The sequence below is a fragment of the Pan paniscus genome, chromosome 2 (assembly GCF_029289425.2).
Source record: "Pan paniscus chromosome 2, NHGRI_mPanPan1-v2.0_pri, whole genome shotgun sequence".
In the NCBI taxonomy this organism is placed as follows: Eukaryota; Metazoa; Chordata; class Mammalia; order Primates; family Hominidae; genus Pan; species Pan paniscus.
Window position 1 is genome coordinate 48,680,893 of NC_085926.1, and position 15,295 is coordinate 48,696,187.

The following is a 15,295-nucleotide window of genomic DNA, read 5'->3' on the forward strand; positions in this document are numbered from 1 at the left end:
CCATTGCACTCCAGCCTGAGCAACAAGAGTGAAACTCCATCTCAAAAAAAAAGAGGCCAAGGCAGTAGGATCACTTGAGGCCAGAAGTTCAAGACCAGCCTCGGCAACACAGCAAGACCCTATCTCTACAAAAAAATTAGCAAGTTGCGGTAGTGCACATCTGTAGCCCTAGCTACTCAGGAGGCTGAGGCAGGAGGATCTCTTGAGCCCAGGAGTCTGAGGCTGCAGTGATCTCTAATTATACCACTGAGCTTCAGCCTGCATGACTGAGTGAGACCCTATGTCAAACAACCAAATAAAGAAATAAAAGATAGGATCAATTACCCTTGAGGAGTGACTATGGCGACCCTTCTGTTCTCTCTACAGAAAGTTGTAATATTGCTATTATAGAAAGAGGTGGTCAGGCCAGGTGCGGTGGCTCAGGCTTGTAAAAGTAGCACTTTGGGAGGCAGATCACTTAAGCTCAAGAGTTCAAGACCAGCCTGAGCAACGTGGCAAAACCCCATCTCCACTAAAAATACAAAAACTAGCTGGGCGTGGTGGCACGGGCCCATAGTCCCAGCTACTTGGGGGGCTGAAGCAGGAGAATAGCTTGAACCTGGGAGGCTGAGGCTACAGTGAACCTGGGTGACAAAATGAGACCCTGTCCCCAAAAAAAATAAAAAAGAAAGAAAGCGGTGGTCAAAATGCTGCCCCAAAATGTAGGGAGGTAAGTACTATAGAACTTTCTTCTGCATTTTTAAATGTGTAACTTTTTGTGATTTTTTTCAATCTAAACAAACATTCACTTTCTTACCTAATTTTGTTATCATATTTGTACATTATTTTGTTTAAAGATGGCATTTATAATTACACGTATAATTACAAATTATGTATTTATGTTACATATATTTATATTATTTTATATAAGCTTCAGACACCACAAAACCTGCCCTATACTAGGTGGTAAGATCATGATTGCCCGCTTTTCAGTTTTCTGAATGTTTCAAACTTATAATATCCTCCAACTCTGAGCACACATTACCTTTATAACTGAGAGAGAAAATACTGGGGGAAGAGGAGGATTCAAGATTGAAACAGGAAAACACAGATGGCTGCCTGGCTCTTGATGGTTTTAAATCCACCTAGAAACAAACACTGATCCAGCCCACCCTTCGTACTCAGAGCTTCACTCCAAGTGAGAATAACAACCACAACACCACAACACACACTGTCCTTAAGATGTATACAAGGTGCTAGAAGGTCAGAGCCCTCAATAGCATCTCATTCTGGTTTTATTTTATCTTTTGAGATGCAGTTTCGCTCTTGTTGCCCAGGCTGGAGTGCAATGGCCTGATCTCGGCTCACCACAACCTCTGCCTCCCGGGTTCAAGTGATTCTCCTGCCTCAGACTTCCAAGTAGCTGGGATTACAGGCATGTGCCACCACGCCCGGCTAATTTTTATATATTTTTTAGTAAAGACAGCGTTTTTCCATGTTGGACAGGCTGGTCTCAAACTCCCAGCCTCAGGTGATCCGCCCCCCTTGGCCTCCCAAAGTGCTGGGATTATAGGTGTGAGCCACTGCACCCAGGCTCATTCTGGTTTTAATGAAGAAACCACAGATTTTAACTGGAGTGATTACATGAAAGTCATACAATAATGTAGCTTCTTCCCCCAAAACAGCAGATTGTTCCAAAAATCTGGACAAATCTCAGGTTTTCCATAAGGGACACAGTAGCCTCTCAGCTGCTTCTCCTTTCTAGAACCACCAGCACAACTAGCTGCCCTATCTCTTTGCCTCGTCTGACCAGGTTTCTGGAATGACAGACTAGAGGGCTCCAAGGTAAAGGGAACAGGAAGAAGGAACTTTCAGTCTACCAAGAAATATGTGTATCACCAGCCTGGGCAAGATGGGGACACCCTGTCTCTACCAAATAAAAATAAAAAAAAAAATAGCCAGGTGCAATGGCGCATACCTGTGGTCCCAGCTACTTGGGAGTCTGAGATGGAAGGGTCACTGGAGCCTGGGAGGTCAAGGCTGCAGTGAGCCGTGATCACATGACTGTACTCCAGCCTGGGTGACAGAGCGAGACCCTGTCTCAAAAAATAATAATAATAATACATAAATAAATAATAAAAAAGAAATATGTTTATCAGAATAACCTGCTAGAATTAGAAAGAATTTAAGCAATTTTAAAAGCTTCTCGCTAAAACAATGATTGATTCTAAGGTCTCATATGTCCCCTTTATCAATATATCAAACTTTATTTTGAGATGGGGGCTCACTATGTTGCCCAGGCTGGCCTCGAACTCCTGGCCTCAAGTGATCCTTCCGCCTTAGCCTCTCCAAGTGCTAGGATTACAAGGCATGAGTCAACTGGCCAAATTTTCTTACAAATAGCTGAATGTATTCTATACACATACCAGGAATTTTCAGTTCTGTTGTAAAAGCCAGTTACCCCTTTTTCAAGAACAATTCTCAGTCTCCAGTCTCCCACCACATTGTAAGAAACGTAACTCAACAAGAACACAGAGAAGCAACTCTCTCAGACTAAAGCCAAAATTGCTTACAGGTCTCAATCTATGAGGGATTTTTGCAATCCTCGAGTCATGGTTCTTTCATATGCCAATAAGTAATGGTTCCATAGGGCCCGTGTGGTGGCTCACACACGTGTAATCCTAGCACTTTGGAGGCCAAGGCAGGATGACTGTTTGAGCCCAGGAGTTTGAGAACAATCCTGGCAAAATAGTGAGACCTTGTCTCTACAAAAAATAACTAGCCAGGTGTGGTGGTACATGCCTGTTGTCCCAGCTACTCGGGAGGCAGAGGTGGAGGGATCACTTGAGCCTGGAAAGCTCAAGGTTATAGTGAGCAGAGATTGTACCACCATACTCCAGCCCGGTGACAGAGCGAGACACTGTCTCAAACAACCAAAAAAGTAACGGTCCATTAGCTTCAGACAAGATTATATGTTTCCTGCCAGTGGGCAATGTTTACCCCATTTAGCTCTTAGCTCACTGCCAAACCCAAATGACACATGAATTCATCCTCTGAAATAAGGGATGCCAACAGTGATTCAGTCCCAATGGGCAGCCACAGACGCAGGGCATCCCGGACCTGCCCAGGCAAGCACCTGAGTGCTGCATTTGCTGGAGCAGGAACGAAAGTGTACCCTATGCAGCACTAGTTCCTGCGACCAAGGGAACTCTGACAATTTCCTCTGGGTCCTTTCAACATCTCGCTTAGACAAATACTCCTCGCAAGGGTCTGCAAACTATTCCAGGTTTGTGGCAGCAATCTGGCAGCTTGTATCACCCAACCCACTTGGCCTGAGTGCAGTCAGTGTTCTTCCAGACCAGCCCAGAAAAAAATGAGATACGATTCTGAGAAAAGTCTTAAGACTACACCAGTCAGGCTGGGCGCGGTGGCTCACGCCTGTAATCCCAGCACTTTGGGAGGCCAAGGCAGGCAGATCACGAGGTCAGGAGATCGAGACCATCCTGGCTAACATGGTGAAACCCCATCTCTACTAAAAATAAAAAAATTAGCCAGGCATGGTGGCAGGTGCCTGTAGTCTCAGCTACTGGGGAGGCTGAGGCAGGAGAATCACTTGAACCTAGGAGGCGGAGCTTGCAGTGAGCCGAGATCGCACCACTGCACTCCAGCCTGGGCAAGAGAGCGAGACTCCATCTCAAAAAAAAAAAAAAATTAATTAATTAAAAAAAAAAGACTGCACCAGTCACAGCACTATGTCCTAATAAAGAGACACCTGCCAATTATCCTTCAAAAGTCCTGAGTTAGCTCTCCAAAATAAGATCCAGAAAAATATTTTAAAATTTTTGTTACGGAAATCAAGTTCAATTGCATTCACAGTTCCAAAGCAAAGGTCACACTGATCTCTTCAGAATCACCCAGTTTGTGAGGAAAGCAGTGGATTCAGTCAATCAAGATCGCACGCATTTGAGGCCAGGCACGGAGGCTCACACCTATAATCTCAGCAGTTTGGGAAGCTGAGGCGGGAGGATTGCTAGAGCTCAGAAGTTTGAGACCAGCCTGGGCAACACAGTGAGACCCTGTCTTCACAAAAAATGTTTTAAAAATTAGCCAGGCTTGGTGGCATGCGCCTGTAGTCCTAGCTACTCAGAAGGCTGAGGCAGGAGGATCACTTTAGCCCAGAAGGTTGAGGGTACTGTGAGCTATGAGATTGTGCCACTGCACTCTAGCCTGGGTGACAGAGTGAGACCCTGTCTCTAAAAAAAGTAAAAATAAGATTGCATTTCAGGACCAGCAGTGAAGGTCAACAAGGTACTTCCAGTTTTAATATCTTACTCTTCTCTCGCTCATTACAAGGAGCTTAAGTTATTTTCCAAAGTAAAAACGGTCTTTGAGCGTGAGATAAATCATCCTAGGGGTCCTGTCCCTTACCTTTCCCAGGCCTCACCTGCCCCAGTCCTGCTGTTCATGTTCATTAGTTTAGTTTTTTTTTTTTTTTTTTTTTGAGACAGAGTCTCACTCTGTCACCCAGGCTGGAGTGCAGTGGCGGGATCTCGGCTCACTGCAAGCTCTGCCTCCCGGGTTCACGCCATTCTCCTGCCTCAGCCTTCCGAGCAGCTGGGACTACAGGTGGCCACCACCACACCCGGCTAATTTTTTGTATTTTTAGTAGAGACAGGGTTTCACTGTGTTAGCCAGGATGGTCTCGATCTCCTGACCTCGTGATCCATCCGCCTCGGCCGCCCAAAGTGCTGGGATTACAGGCGTGAGCCACCGCATCTGGCCTTGTTTTTGTTTTTTTAACACAGGGTCTCACTCACGTCTCCCAGGCTGAAGCGCAGTTGGTGTAATCACAGCTCACTGCAGCCTTGCCTTCCTGGGTTCAAGTAATTCTCCCATCTCAGCCTCCCAAGTAGCTGGGACTACAGGCACATGCCACCATGTCGAGCTAATTTTTTGTTATTTTTAGTAGAGACAAGGTTTCGCCACGTTGCCCAGGCTGGTCTCGAACTCCTGGGATTAAATGATCCGCCTACCTCAGCTTCCTGAAGTGCCAGGATTACGGGCATGAAACACTGAACCAGGCCACACATCTATTAGTTTTTAAGCCCCAGAATCTAAACCTGTCAGCTGCCAACTGGCACCCCTGTAAGTTCTACCCTCCCAAATCCCCCAGGACCTTGTATCCTGGATTTACAGTCCTCCTCTGGCCTTCCCAGTGTAAATGCAGCATTCTGACTAACCCATAAAGTCTTCAACATAAGACCCTGGAAGTTGCTGTGTTAGTTCCAAAGGCCCAGCAGAGAATCTACGAAGGGCAGAGGCAGCCCAAAGACCTGAGGAAGAGACAGACACTTTTATCCTCATGCTCAGATACAAACACAAAGCAAGAAAAACCCAAGCCCTTCAGTAGTGGGTTTGTAATCAACTGGGCTCTCTCTCCTTCAGAGGCACTTGCCTGGAAGAACAGATACTGTTCAAGGAATGACACCTTTTACTGCCTTACAAGTAAAACTTCCATTCATAATAGATGAAAAATTGAAAATGTTTAATAAGAATTAACTAATTTAGGAAGATCATAATCTCAGCAACATGCAAAAAGATGGTTTAACAAGTTATTTGTTATTGTTTTTCTTGTCAGGTTGTTCAAGCTCATAAAAACATACATTCCTCGGTCAAGTATACTACAATCAGCCCTCCTCTTTCTTCCTCGAGTAACTAGGCAAGTTCTCAAGAAATATGATGACTCTTCAGCACTCGAGCCAAGCAGATAACTCCACAGGGCACCCCATAAAAGCACGTAAACTGAACTTACCACCACCCCCTGCTGATGAGGAGGAAGGAACCATGGCACAGTCCACAGACACCAAGTTTAAAGCACATCTAAACAAATGGGCATCAGAGTGAAAGTGGGCAGGCTTGGAGTTAGGTTAATCCCCAAACAAATGTGGCTGTAGCCTCAGCAATACCATGTAGAAAAGGGATCTTTGCCAAATGCAGTGGCTCACACCTGTAATCCTGGCGCTTTTGGATGCTGAAGCAGGAGGATTGCTTAATGCCAGGAGTTCAAGACCAGCCTGGGTAAAAAAAAGCGAGACCCTGTCTCTACAAAAAAAAAAATTTTTTTTTTTTTTTGAGACGGAGTCTTGCTCTGTCTCCCAGGCTAGAGTGCAGTGGCGCGATCTCAGCTCACTGCAAGCTCCGCTTCCCAGGTTCACACCATTCTCCTGCCTCAGCCTCCCGAGTAGCTGGGACTACAGGCACCCACCACCACACCCGGCTAATTTTTTGTATTTTTTTTTTAGTAGAGACAGGGTTTCACCGTGTTAGCCAGGATGGTCTCAATCTCCTGACCTCATGATCCGCCTGCCTTCACCTCCCAAAGTGCTGGGATTACAGGCATGCGCCACCGTGCCCGGCCTACAATAAAATTTTTAAAATGAGCTGCGCCCAGTGACATGTGCCTGTAGCCCCAACTGCTTGGGAGCCTGAGGCAAGAGGATCACTTAAACCCAAGAGGTTGAGGCCATAGCGAGCTATGATCGCTGCACTGCCTTCCAGCCTGGGCAACTGAGTGAGACTGTCTTTATTTAAAATTTGTATGTGCAGGCTGGGCGCAGTGGCTCACACCTGTAATCCCAGCACTTTGGAAGGCCAGAGTAGGCGGATCACTTGAGGTCAGGAGTTCGAGACCAGCCTGGACAACATGGTGAAAACCCATCACTACAAAAATACAACAATTACCCAGGCGTGATGGCAGATGCCTGTAGGCCCAGCTACTTAGGAGGCTGAGGCAAGACAATCGCTTAAACCCAGGAGGCAGAGGTTGCAGTGAGCCGAGATTGCGCCACTGCACTCCAACCTGGGCAACAGAGTGAGACTCCGTCTCCAAAAACAACAATAATAATAATAAATATATAAACCTAAGACACTAGGGCACATAAAAATCTGAATGGGCAGGTGAGTAGTTATACCAAAAAGCCATATCCAATGTTAGTTTCATACTTGCAAAGCAAAAATAACCTACTATTCTTATAAAACAAATACTGAAGGGGGATGCGAGATTTTTGCAATCCCCATGAAAGCTGAGACAAGCTCACACAGCCCATGGGGCATCTCATTTGAGTGTGCAGCTTCAGTTACGAAGGCCTGTTGGCCCCGAAGCAGCCCAAACTAAAAGAGCAAGACAAGGTTCAAGGCAAGGAGCCATAACAGGTGGGCTCTTCTAACAGGTAGGGTTTTAAGGTAGAGTAATATGGCCTGGGGAACTTGGGCCACAGCACCCCAGGGCCAGAGCAGGCAACGTGGCAGCCTTCCACAAACCCAGACTTAGGAGATCTAGCCCAGGTTCCAACTGGGCACATTCTCACAAACTAAGTGCAAAAGCAACACTAGAGCCAGATGTCTGCTTCTTGGTAACTAACATGTTTTATTCCATTAAAAGAAGTTTTACTCTTCCTTAGGTTTGGGATTAGACACTCAATTTCGAAAACACATAGGAGTGTCTCAAGTAAGATAGGTGGATACATAGAAAAAGCAAACAACATTAATTAGCCGGGCGTGGTGCCACGCGCCTGTAATCCCAGCTACTCGGGAGGCTGAGGTTGCAGTGAGCCGAGATCACACCACTGCACTCCAGCCTGGGTGACAGAGTGACATTTAAAAAAAAATAATAATAATAATAGTAATACAAAAAAGAAAGAAAAAGGCCAGGTGCGGTGCAGTGGCTCACGCCTGTAATCCCAACACTTTGGGAGGCCGAGGTGGGTGGATCACCTAAGGTCAGGAGTTCGAGGCCAGCCTGGCCAACATGGTGAAACCCCGTCTCTACTAAAAATACAAAAATTAGCCAGGTGCGGTGGCACATGCCTGTAGTCCCAGCTACTAGGGAGGCTGAGGCAGGAGAATCGCTTGAACCTGAGAGGCGAAGGTTGTAGTGAGCTGAGATCTGGCCACTGCACTCCAGCCTGGGTGACAGAGCGAGACTCTGTCTCATTAAAACAAAACAAAACAAAACAAAACAAAAAACCCCTGAATCTTAAAGGGAGCATATCCCAGAAATTTGTTTAGTTTTGTTTTTTTGAGACAGAGGATCCTGCCACCACACCCAGCTAATTTTTGTATTTTTAGTAGAGACAGGGTTTCACCATGTTGGCCAGACTGGTCTCAAACTCCTGACCTCAAGTGATCTGCCCACCTCGGCCTCCCGAAGCATTGGTGTTACTGGCGTGAGCCACCACGCTCGGCCCTTTCTTTTTCCTTTTTTGTGTGTGTGTGTGTGTGTTTTTGAGATGGAGTCTCACTCTGTCGCCCAGGCGGGAGTGCAGTGGTGCGATTTTGGCTCACTACAATCTCCACCCCCTGGGTTCAAACGATTCTCTTGCTTCAGCCTCCTGAGTAGCTGGGATTCCAGGCACCTGCCACAGAGGCTGGCTAGTTTTTGTATTTTTAGTAGAGACGGGGTTTCACCAGGTTGGCCAGGCTGGTCTTGAACTCCTGACCTCATGATCCAACCGCCTTGGCCTCCCAAAGTGCTGGGATTACATGCATGAGCCACCAAGCCTGGCCCTGGCCCTTTCTTTCTTTAAAAGGTAGGGCAGGCCAGGCGTGGAGGCTGAGGCAGGCTGAGGCAGGAGAATGGCGTGAACCCGGGAGGCGGAGCTTGCAGTGAGCCGAGATCGCACCACTGCACTTCAGCCTGGGCGACAGAGCGAGACTCCGTCTCAAAAAAAAAAAAAAAAAAAAAAAGTAGGGCAGTGATGGGGATAGGCACAGTGTAGATGAAACAAGATTGGCCAGGAATTAGTAACTACTGAAGCTGGTTATGGATGACAGACCCAAATCAACTGTGCATCATCTCGGCAAATTGACTTCTCCAAATCCTGAAGTGGGCTCTAAACTCAATTTTTGGAGAGAAGGACATTTCCTTGCCACCAGAATATACTGTAAAACACAACTACTTCTTATTACTTTTATTATATGGTACACAAATAGGCAAAAACATAATTTATTTAAAAAAACAAAAACATGCTTTAAAATGTAATAACATGAGAATAATCATCTGCTTACTTTCTAATGTACAAGAGTGTGTTCAATTTGTTACCTAAGATTATCCCACTAGGTGAAATAACTTCACTTAAAGGGAAAATTCTTCCCCAATGCATCCTCTTTATGAGCCAAACAATGGAAAATTTTCACCTCAGCAAGCTGGCCTCAGGGAGGTTCAGGCTCATCCCTGTTGCCTAGATACCAGTGACATCTCAGGAGCTTACAGAAGGCTCTGGCATCCTTCTTGGAAGGGAGACTGGCAAAGGTTCATCAGTCAGTGGTTGCTCCTTCTTTCCTGGCACATTCCACTGCTCAGACAGATACAGGGCTAGCATACAGTGTACCTGTCTGTCACCTAGGAAGCTTTGAAACACAAAAGAAGTCTATTATATCTGTTACACTGATTTCTAGATCTCCCAGGTCCCTGCCTTGCTCCCTCCCTACCCAGGCCCTGCATAAAAAACAAACCAAACAAACAAAAAGCTAGTTTCTACAATTGTATTAACTCTAGTCAGTGTTCTTATCCATTTGATTTCTTTCTCTCTCTCTCTCTTTTTTTTTTTTTTTTTTGTAGAGACAGGGTGTTGCTATGTTGCCCAGGTTGATCTTGAACTGCTGGGCTCAAGTGATTCTCCATTTGATTTCTAACAATGCCTGTGAATTCTAAAGTCACAAAGCAGGTAAATCTATCGAAATGACAATGTCAGACAAGACCACAGAAAATAGAAAAAAAATTTTAAATGACAGTTAACAGTTTAACTTTTTCTCAAAAAAAAAAAGTTACTAGGCCATCAATTTGCCTATTATGTCAAATGTGATAAAGTATTCATTTGTCCCTTTCTAACTCTGATAGTGGCTAAAGTTAAAACAACACCCTGAAGCTTCTCTTTAAATACTTAACACCCAAGTTACACGATGCAATTATACAAACCCCACAGCAACAACCTATATAAATAAGCATCTTAGTTCACTTAAAATATTACCTGGCTACAACTGCAAATACAGCAAACATTTTAAACACTAGAATTCAACAAAATTACTGTAATCATGGTCCTTTATTAAAAATATCATAGAACCGATGATCTACAACATTTTTGTTACCACGTTCCAAAGTGCCAGTACTTTTTCTTAAAACTATTCAAGATGATTTTTTGTTCTGTGTACATTCTGCTACGGAAATGTTTAATTCCAAGCAGTGACTAGTTCTGTTTTCCCTGGTATTTAAGAGCACTGGATTTTACTGGTTTCTACATTTTATTTTCACTCACTTTTCTGCTAGTGTAGCTTAGTTGATATATGAGAACGAATACAATCCTAAAATGAAATAAGCCATTAGGATGCAAAAGACAAAAGTGGTCTGTAATCAAACGTAAAGAGTGGAAATATCACTATAAAGGTGTCCTCTTATCCATTTAAAGGCGTTTTTTCTATAATAAGGTTAAGTGTGTAGATTCCCTCATCGAACACCATCTGACGGGCCCAAATGGCATTCAACACTCAAAATGGCTGCACATCTGCCGACCCCAGGTAACAGTACCTGAGGCGCTGAGCTGACTCCCTATCCAAAGATCCGGGAAGACCCCTCCACCCGCCAAATATCTGGGGAGATCGTGGCCGCCACTGACCTGGGGAGACCCCTCAATGACACCGTAGATCTTGCGCTTCCCAAGACCCGGGGAGATCTCAATGACCAGGAAAGATCCTGCCCCCCCAAACCCGGGAGACCCCTCCAATGACCGGGGAGGATGCTGCACCCCCAAAACCACGGAAATCTCTCCCCCAATGATCAGAAGAAAAACCCTCCTCCCAAATGACCCAGGGAAATCGAATCCACAGGGACCCCGGGAGATTTCCCCCACAATGACCACGGAAGAAGTCTTTCCCAAATAACCTGGGAGACTCCAATGATCAGAGATCCCGTTTCCCAGTAGCCTGAAAAAATCTCCCTCAAAGCTCCTCGGGCACTAGGGCCATAGGACGCGAGCTTTACCTGCCGCCTCAGCCGGGTTCCTCGGCGTTTCCGTCCTATTGTTTCTCTCGCACCAAAATGGCTGCGGCCAGGCCGAGCCCCGCCCCCTGCACCTCGCTCCCGGTGCCCCTCACTATTGGCTCGTCCTAGGAGCTGCGCACGCGGACTGGACAGCCTGAAAGGCGCTGTTGCTAGGGTGCCAGGATTCGCCGCAGCAGCTTCCGGAAAAGGCGGTGACTGGGGGCGGGGCCAGAGAGGGCGGAGCATTGTCCTCCGTCTGGGAGGGTGGGCCGGAGGTCTGATGGGCGGTTGGGTGGATAGACTAGCTGCGGGCCGATGGACAGCAGGATACCTGGGAAACAGATGGATTGACCAACAGTCTTGGTTTGTTCAGTAGTGAGCGATTTCGCAGGATGCAGGAATTTCAGTGCTAACACAGAGACAGTCCACTACAAACTGGGAAGTTGGTCACTCTAGCAGATGGACAGAAGACTGGATGTGAATAGACGGAAAGAGGGACAAAAGAGTGCCTGTAGACGGTGGACAAAGAAATGGTTATAGATACAGACAGACATATTATTAGATATGGAAGGGTGGACAGAGAAGTGGCCATAGAGTTTTCTGGGGACTGGTGGATGACCCAGTGCCCAGCCCAGCTCCCACCAAGCTCCACACCACAGGGCTTGTCTGAGGCTCATTTGTCTTGGGCCTGTGTTGGACAGAAGGGCTCTCACCTGAGTGAATGTCAGCATAGCTGTGAAAGGCAAAGGAGAGGGTTAGTGCCACTGAGAATGGGCAGAGCCTCCTACCTGATCTCTGCTCTTTCTGTAAAGGAGAACAATGTTGCAGCCCTGTGTACTGGGCATTTGCAAAGGTGTAAATTCACTCATACACTTTTTAATTCAACAGGTATTTATTAAGCACTTACACTCGGTATTGGAAATACAGCAGTGAACAAAAAAGGAAAATAAATATCCCTGACCTTATAACAGTGGATAGGAGAGACTTCTGTGAGCAGCTCCTCTCACCTTAGCATGTGGTTTCCAGGGCTCCATGTCCTCCTGGTTTCCTCCAGTCTCACCAGTTTCTCATCTGTGTGTTTTCTCTTTGTCTACACTCACTCTTCCAAAATCTTATCCAGGCTCATGACTTCAAATGCCACCTACATGTCAATCACTCCTAAAAGTGTTTGTCCAGTCCAGACCCTTCCTGAGTGGCAGATTCACTAGTCCCACTGTCAACTAGACGTCTGCACTCTGACTTCCAGTCGCTGGCATCTCAAACGCAACTTGTGCTACCCTAACACTGGCTCATCCGCCAAACCTACTTCACCCCACTTTCCCCAAATTGAGTGATAGCATCTCAGCCCTTCTTATTGCTCAAGTCAAACACCTCAAAGTACCCCTTGACTACTCTCTTTCCCATCTATATTCAGTGCACCAGGAAGGTCTGCTATCTCCATCAGCATCATCTACCCAGAATGAAATCACTTCTTGCCACGTCCATACCTTTCACTGAGTCCAAACTGCCACCATTTCTCTTGAGTGCAATGTCACAGCTGCCTCCTGGTCTCCTCTTGCTGCCCCTGATGCCTTCAGTCTGTTCTGCACACATCAGCCTGTGAATACATGAGTCAGATCCTCCCATTCCCTGCTCAGAACCCTGGAGTACTTCCTCCCCAAGGGAAAACCAGAGACATCAGGACCTTCATAATTCCCTATCACCCCCCTGACTGTATCTCCCCGGCCAGCTTTTGGCCTTGCTGCTCAATCTCCCAGTGTTCCTCACACATCACACCCCATGCACTCTCCTGCACAGTGTATGAGTTATGGTTGTTCCCATGCCTGGATTGCACAGATTTCCAAAGAGCTGCACCCCAGCTCTCAGAGCCCCTCATTTCAGACTGTAACCTGCCCCACTCTGCCCCCAGCACTCAGTATCACCTTTATCCCCTCATCCTGGCTCTATATGTTTCCATAGCAGTTACCACCTTCTCAGAATTTTTTTTTTTTTTTTTGAGACATAATCTTGCTCTGTCACCCAGGCTGCAGTGCTATGACATTGCAACCTCCGCTTCCAGGGTTGAAGTGATTCTCATGCCTCAGCCTCCCAAGTAGCTGGGATTACAGGCGTGTGCCACCACACCCGGCTAATTTTTCTATTTTTCAATAGAGACGGGGTTTCACCATGTTATCCAGGCCAGGCTGGTCTCAAACTCTTGGCCTCAAGTGATACACACTCCTTGACCTCCCAAAGTGCTGGGATAACAGGCATTAGGCACCGTACCCGGCCGCTTCATAGCAGTTACCACCTTGGGGCCGCCCTAGCATTAATTCACTCTTCCATTCCTTTCACAAGTGCTTATCAAGGTCTGACTTAGATTAGACACCAGGGATGCAGCGTGAATAAACACAGCAAGAATTCAAATGATTTATTTGTCCGGAGGTGGGTGAGAGGCAACAGACAGTAAAAGAACAAATAACATAATTATAGGCAGAGTGACTACAATGGAGAAAAGGAACCAAGCAAAAGTGCAGAGTATGGTGTTTATGTCTAAGGCAGCAGGAGAGGTAGATCTGAGAAGGGAACATCTGAGCTAAGATCAGCCCAAAGGCACTGGCTGAGCATGGAAAGATCTAGAGGAAGCCATTTCTGACAAAAGCACAGCAAGTACAAAGACCCCGAGGAAAGAAGAAGTTTGATATTTTGAGGGAATATGAAAAAGCCACTTGGGTCTAATGGAAGAAATAGCTCAGAACTTAAGGGAAAGATGCACAGAGCTGAAAACGATGAAGGAATAGACCACAGATCTGGGGGGCAAGTCCAAGAATTCTGATGTGCAGACAGTAGGAGTCCTAAAAGGAGAAAAAGGGACAGCTGAAATGGAGGCACCAGCTAGTCAAATTACAGAAGAAAACTTTCATGACATGAAGAAAACTCTGTGTCAGCCGGGCGCAGTGGCTCACACTTGTAATCCCAGCACTTTGGGAGGCTGAGGCAGGCAGATCACTTGAGGTTAGGAGTTTGAAACCAGCCCGGCCACCATGATGAAACCCTGTCTCTACTAAAAAATACAAAAATCAGCCGGGCGTGGTGTGGTCCCAGCTACACCTGTAGTCCCAGGTGTAGCGTGGTGTAGTCCCAGAGCACCTGTAGTCCCAGCTATTCCGGAAGCTGAGACAGGAGAATCACTTGAACCCAGGAGGTAGAGGTTGCAGTGAGCCAAGATCACGCTACTGCACTACAGCCTGGGTGACACAGCAAGACTCCCTCTCAAAAAAAAAAAAAAGAAAGAGAAAAGAAAAAAGAAAAAGCTGTGTGTAGATGGGAGGGGTTGGCCACATTCCCAAGCAGGATGAAAGAGAAAGACTACAGTAAAAGTCTTAAACTCCAAGGAGAAAGAGACCATTATACAAGCTTCTAGATAGATAAAACAAATTACATACCAAGGAAGAAGGGCCAGCTGGCCTCAAACTCTTACCCGTAACACAGGTGCACTATCTGCCCACCTAGACCCAGCTAAAGGACAGTTGTCATGCCTGGAGAGGAACAATAACCATAAATGGAATGAGGAAAAAATAGTAGAATGTCCAAATTACCAAGGGGAACCATTAAATGAATGACAGTTTAATCAAAGAGAGCAAAGAGAAAGAGGAAAATATTAGGTTGACCCTGTGAAACTGCTAATATTCAACTGTTTTAACCTACAAAAACAGTAGTTTCATACAGGTCAACTAAATAAAAATATAAAACTACAAAGTAAAAAATAATAAACCTAGGCCAGGTGTGGTTGCACACGCCTGTGAGCCCGACACTTTGGGAGGCCGAGGCGGTCGGATCACGAGGTCAGGAGATCGAGACCATCCTGGCTAACACGGTGAAACCTGGTCTCTACTAAAAAAATACAAAAAAATTAGCTGGGCGTGGTGGCGGGCGCCTGTAGTCCCAGCTATTCAGGAGGCTGAGGCAGGAGAATGGTGTGAACCTGGGAGGCAGAGCTTGCAGTGAGCTGAGATCGTGCCACTGCACTCCAGCCTGGGCAACAGAGCGAGACTCCATCTCAAAATAATAACAATAATAATAATAATAATAAACCTAAATTATGGGGCTGGGCACTATGGCTGTCACCTTTAATCCCAGCTACTCTGGAGGCTGAGGCAGGAGGAACACTTGAGCCCAGGACCTGAAGTCCAGCCTGGGCAACATAGCGAGATCCTGTGTCTTTAAAAAAAAAAAAGGAATTTATGGAATGAGCAAAACTAAACATCTTTATCACAGTAAATAAATCCTGAACTCCCTTTA

The 15,295-nt window shown here is 46.1% G+C and overlaps 1 protein-coding gene across 9 annotated transcripts in view; it reads right to left on the minus strand.

The window, feature by feature from the left end:
* The window catches only part of IP6K2 (inositol hexakisphosphate kinase 2), a 30,746-nt gene extending 18,140 nt beyond the window's left edge, over positions 1-12,606 (minus strand). For 4 of the 9 annotated variants that reach the window (XM_008971695.5, XM_008971694.4, XM_034956389.2 and 1 more), the window contains exons 1-3: positions 12,502-12,606; positions 11,015-11,345; positions 9,249-9,387 (exon numbers count right to left, since the gene is read on the minus strand). In XM_008971695.5, the coding sequence (XP_008969943.1) occupies positions 9,249-9,295 (47 nt within the window). In that variant the 5' untranslated portion in view covers positions 9,296-9,387; positions 11,015-11,345; positions 12,502-12,606. Of the gene's footprint in view, positions 1-9,174; positions 9,388-11,014; positions 11,346-12,501 lie in introns of those variants that run through there. The other 5 variants (XM_003818397.6, XM_008971696.5, XM_063602342.1 and 2 more) reach the window with 5 other exon arrangements.
* Positions 12,607-15,295: the final 2,689 nt, after the last annotated feature.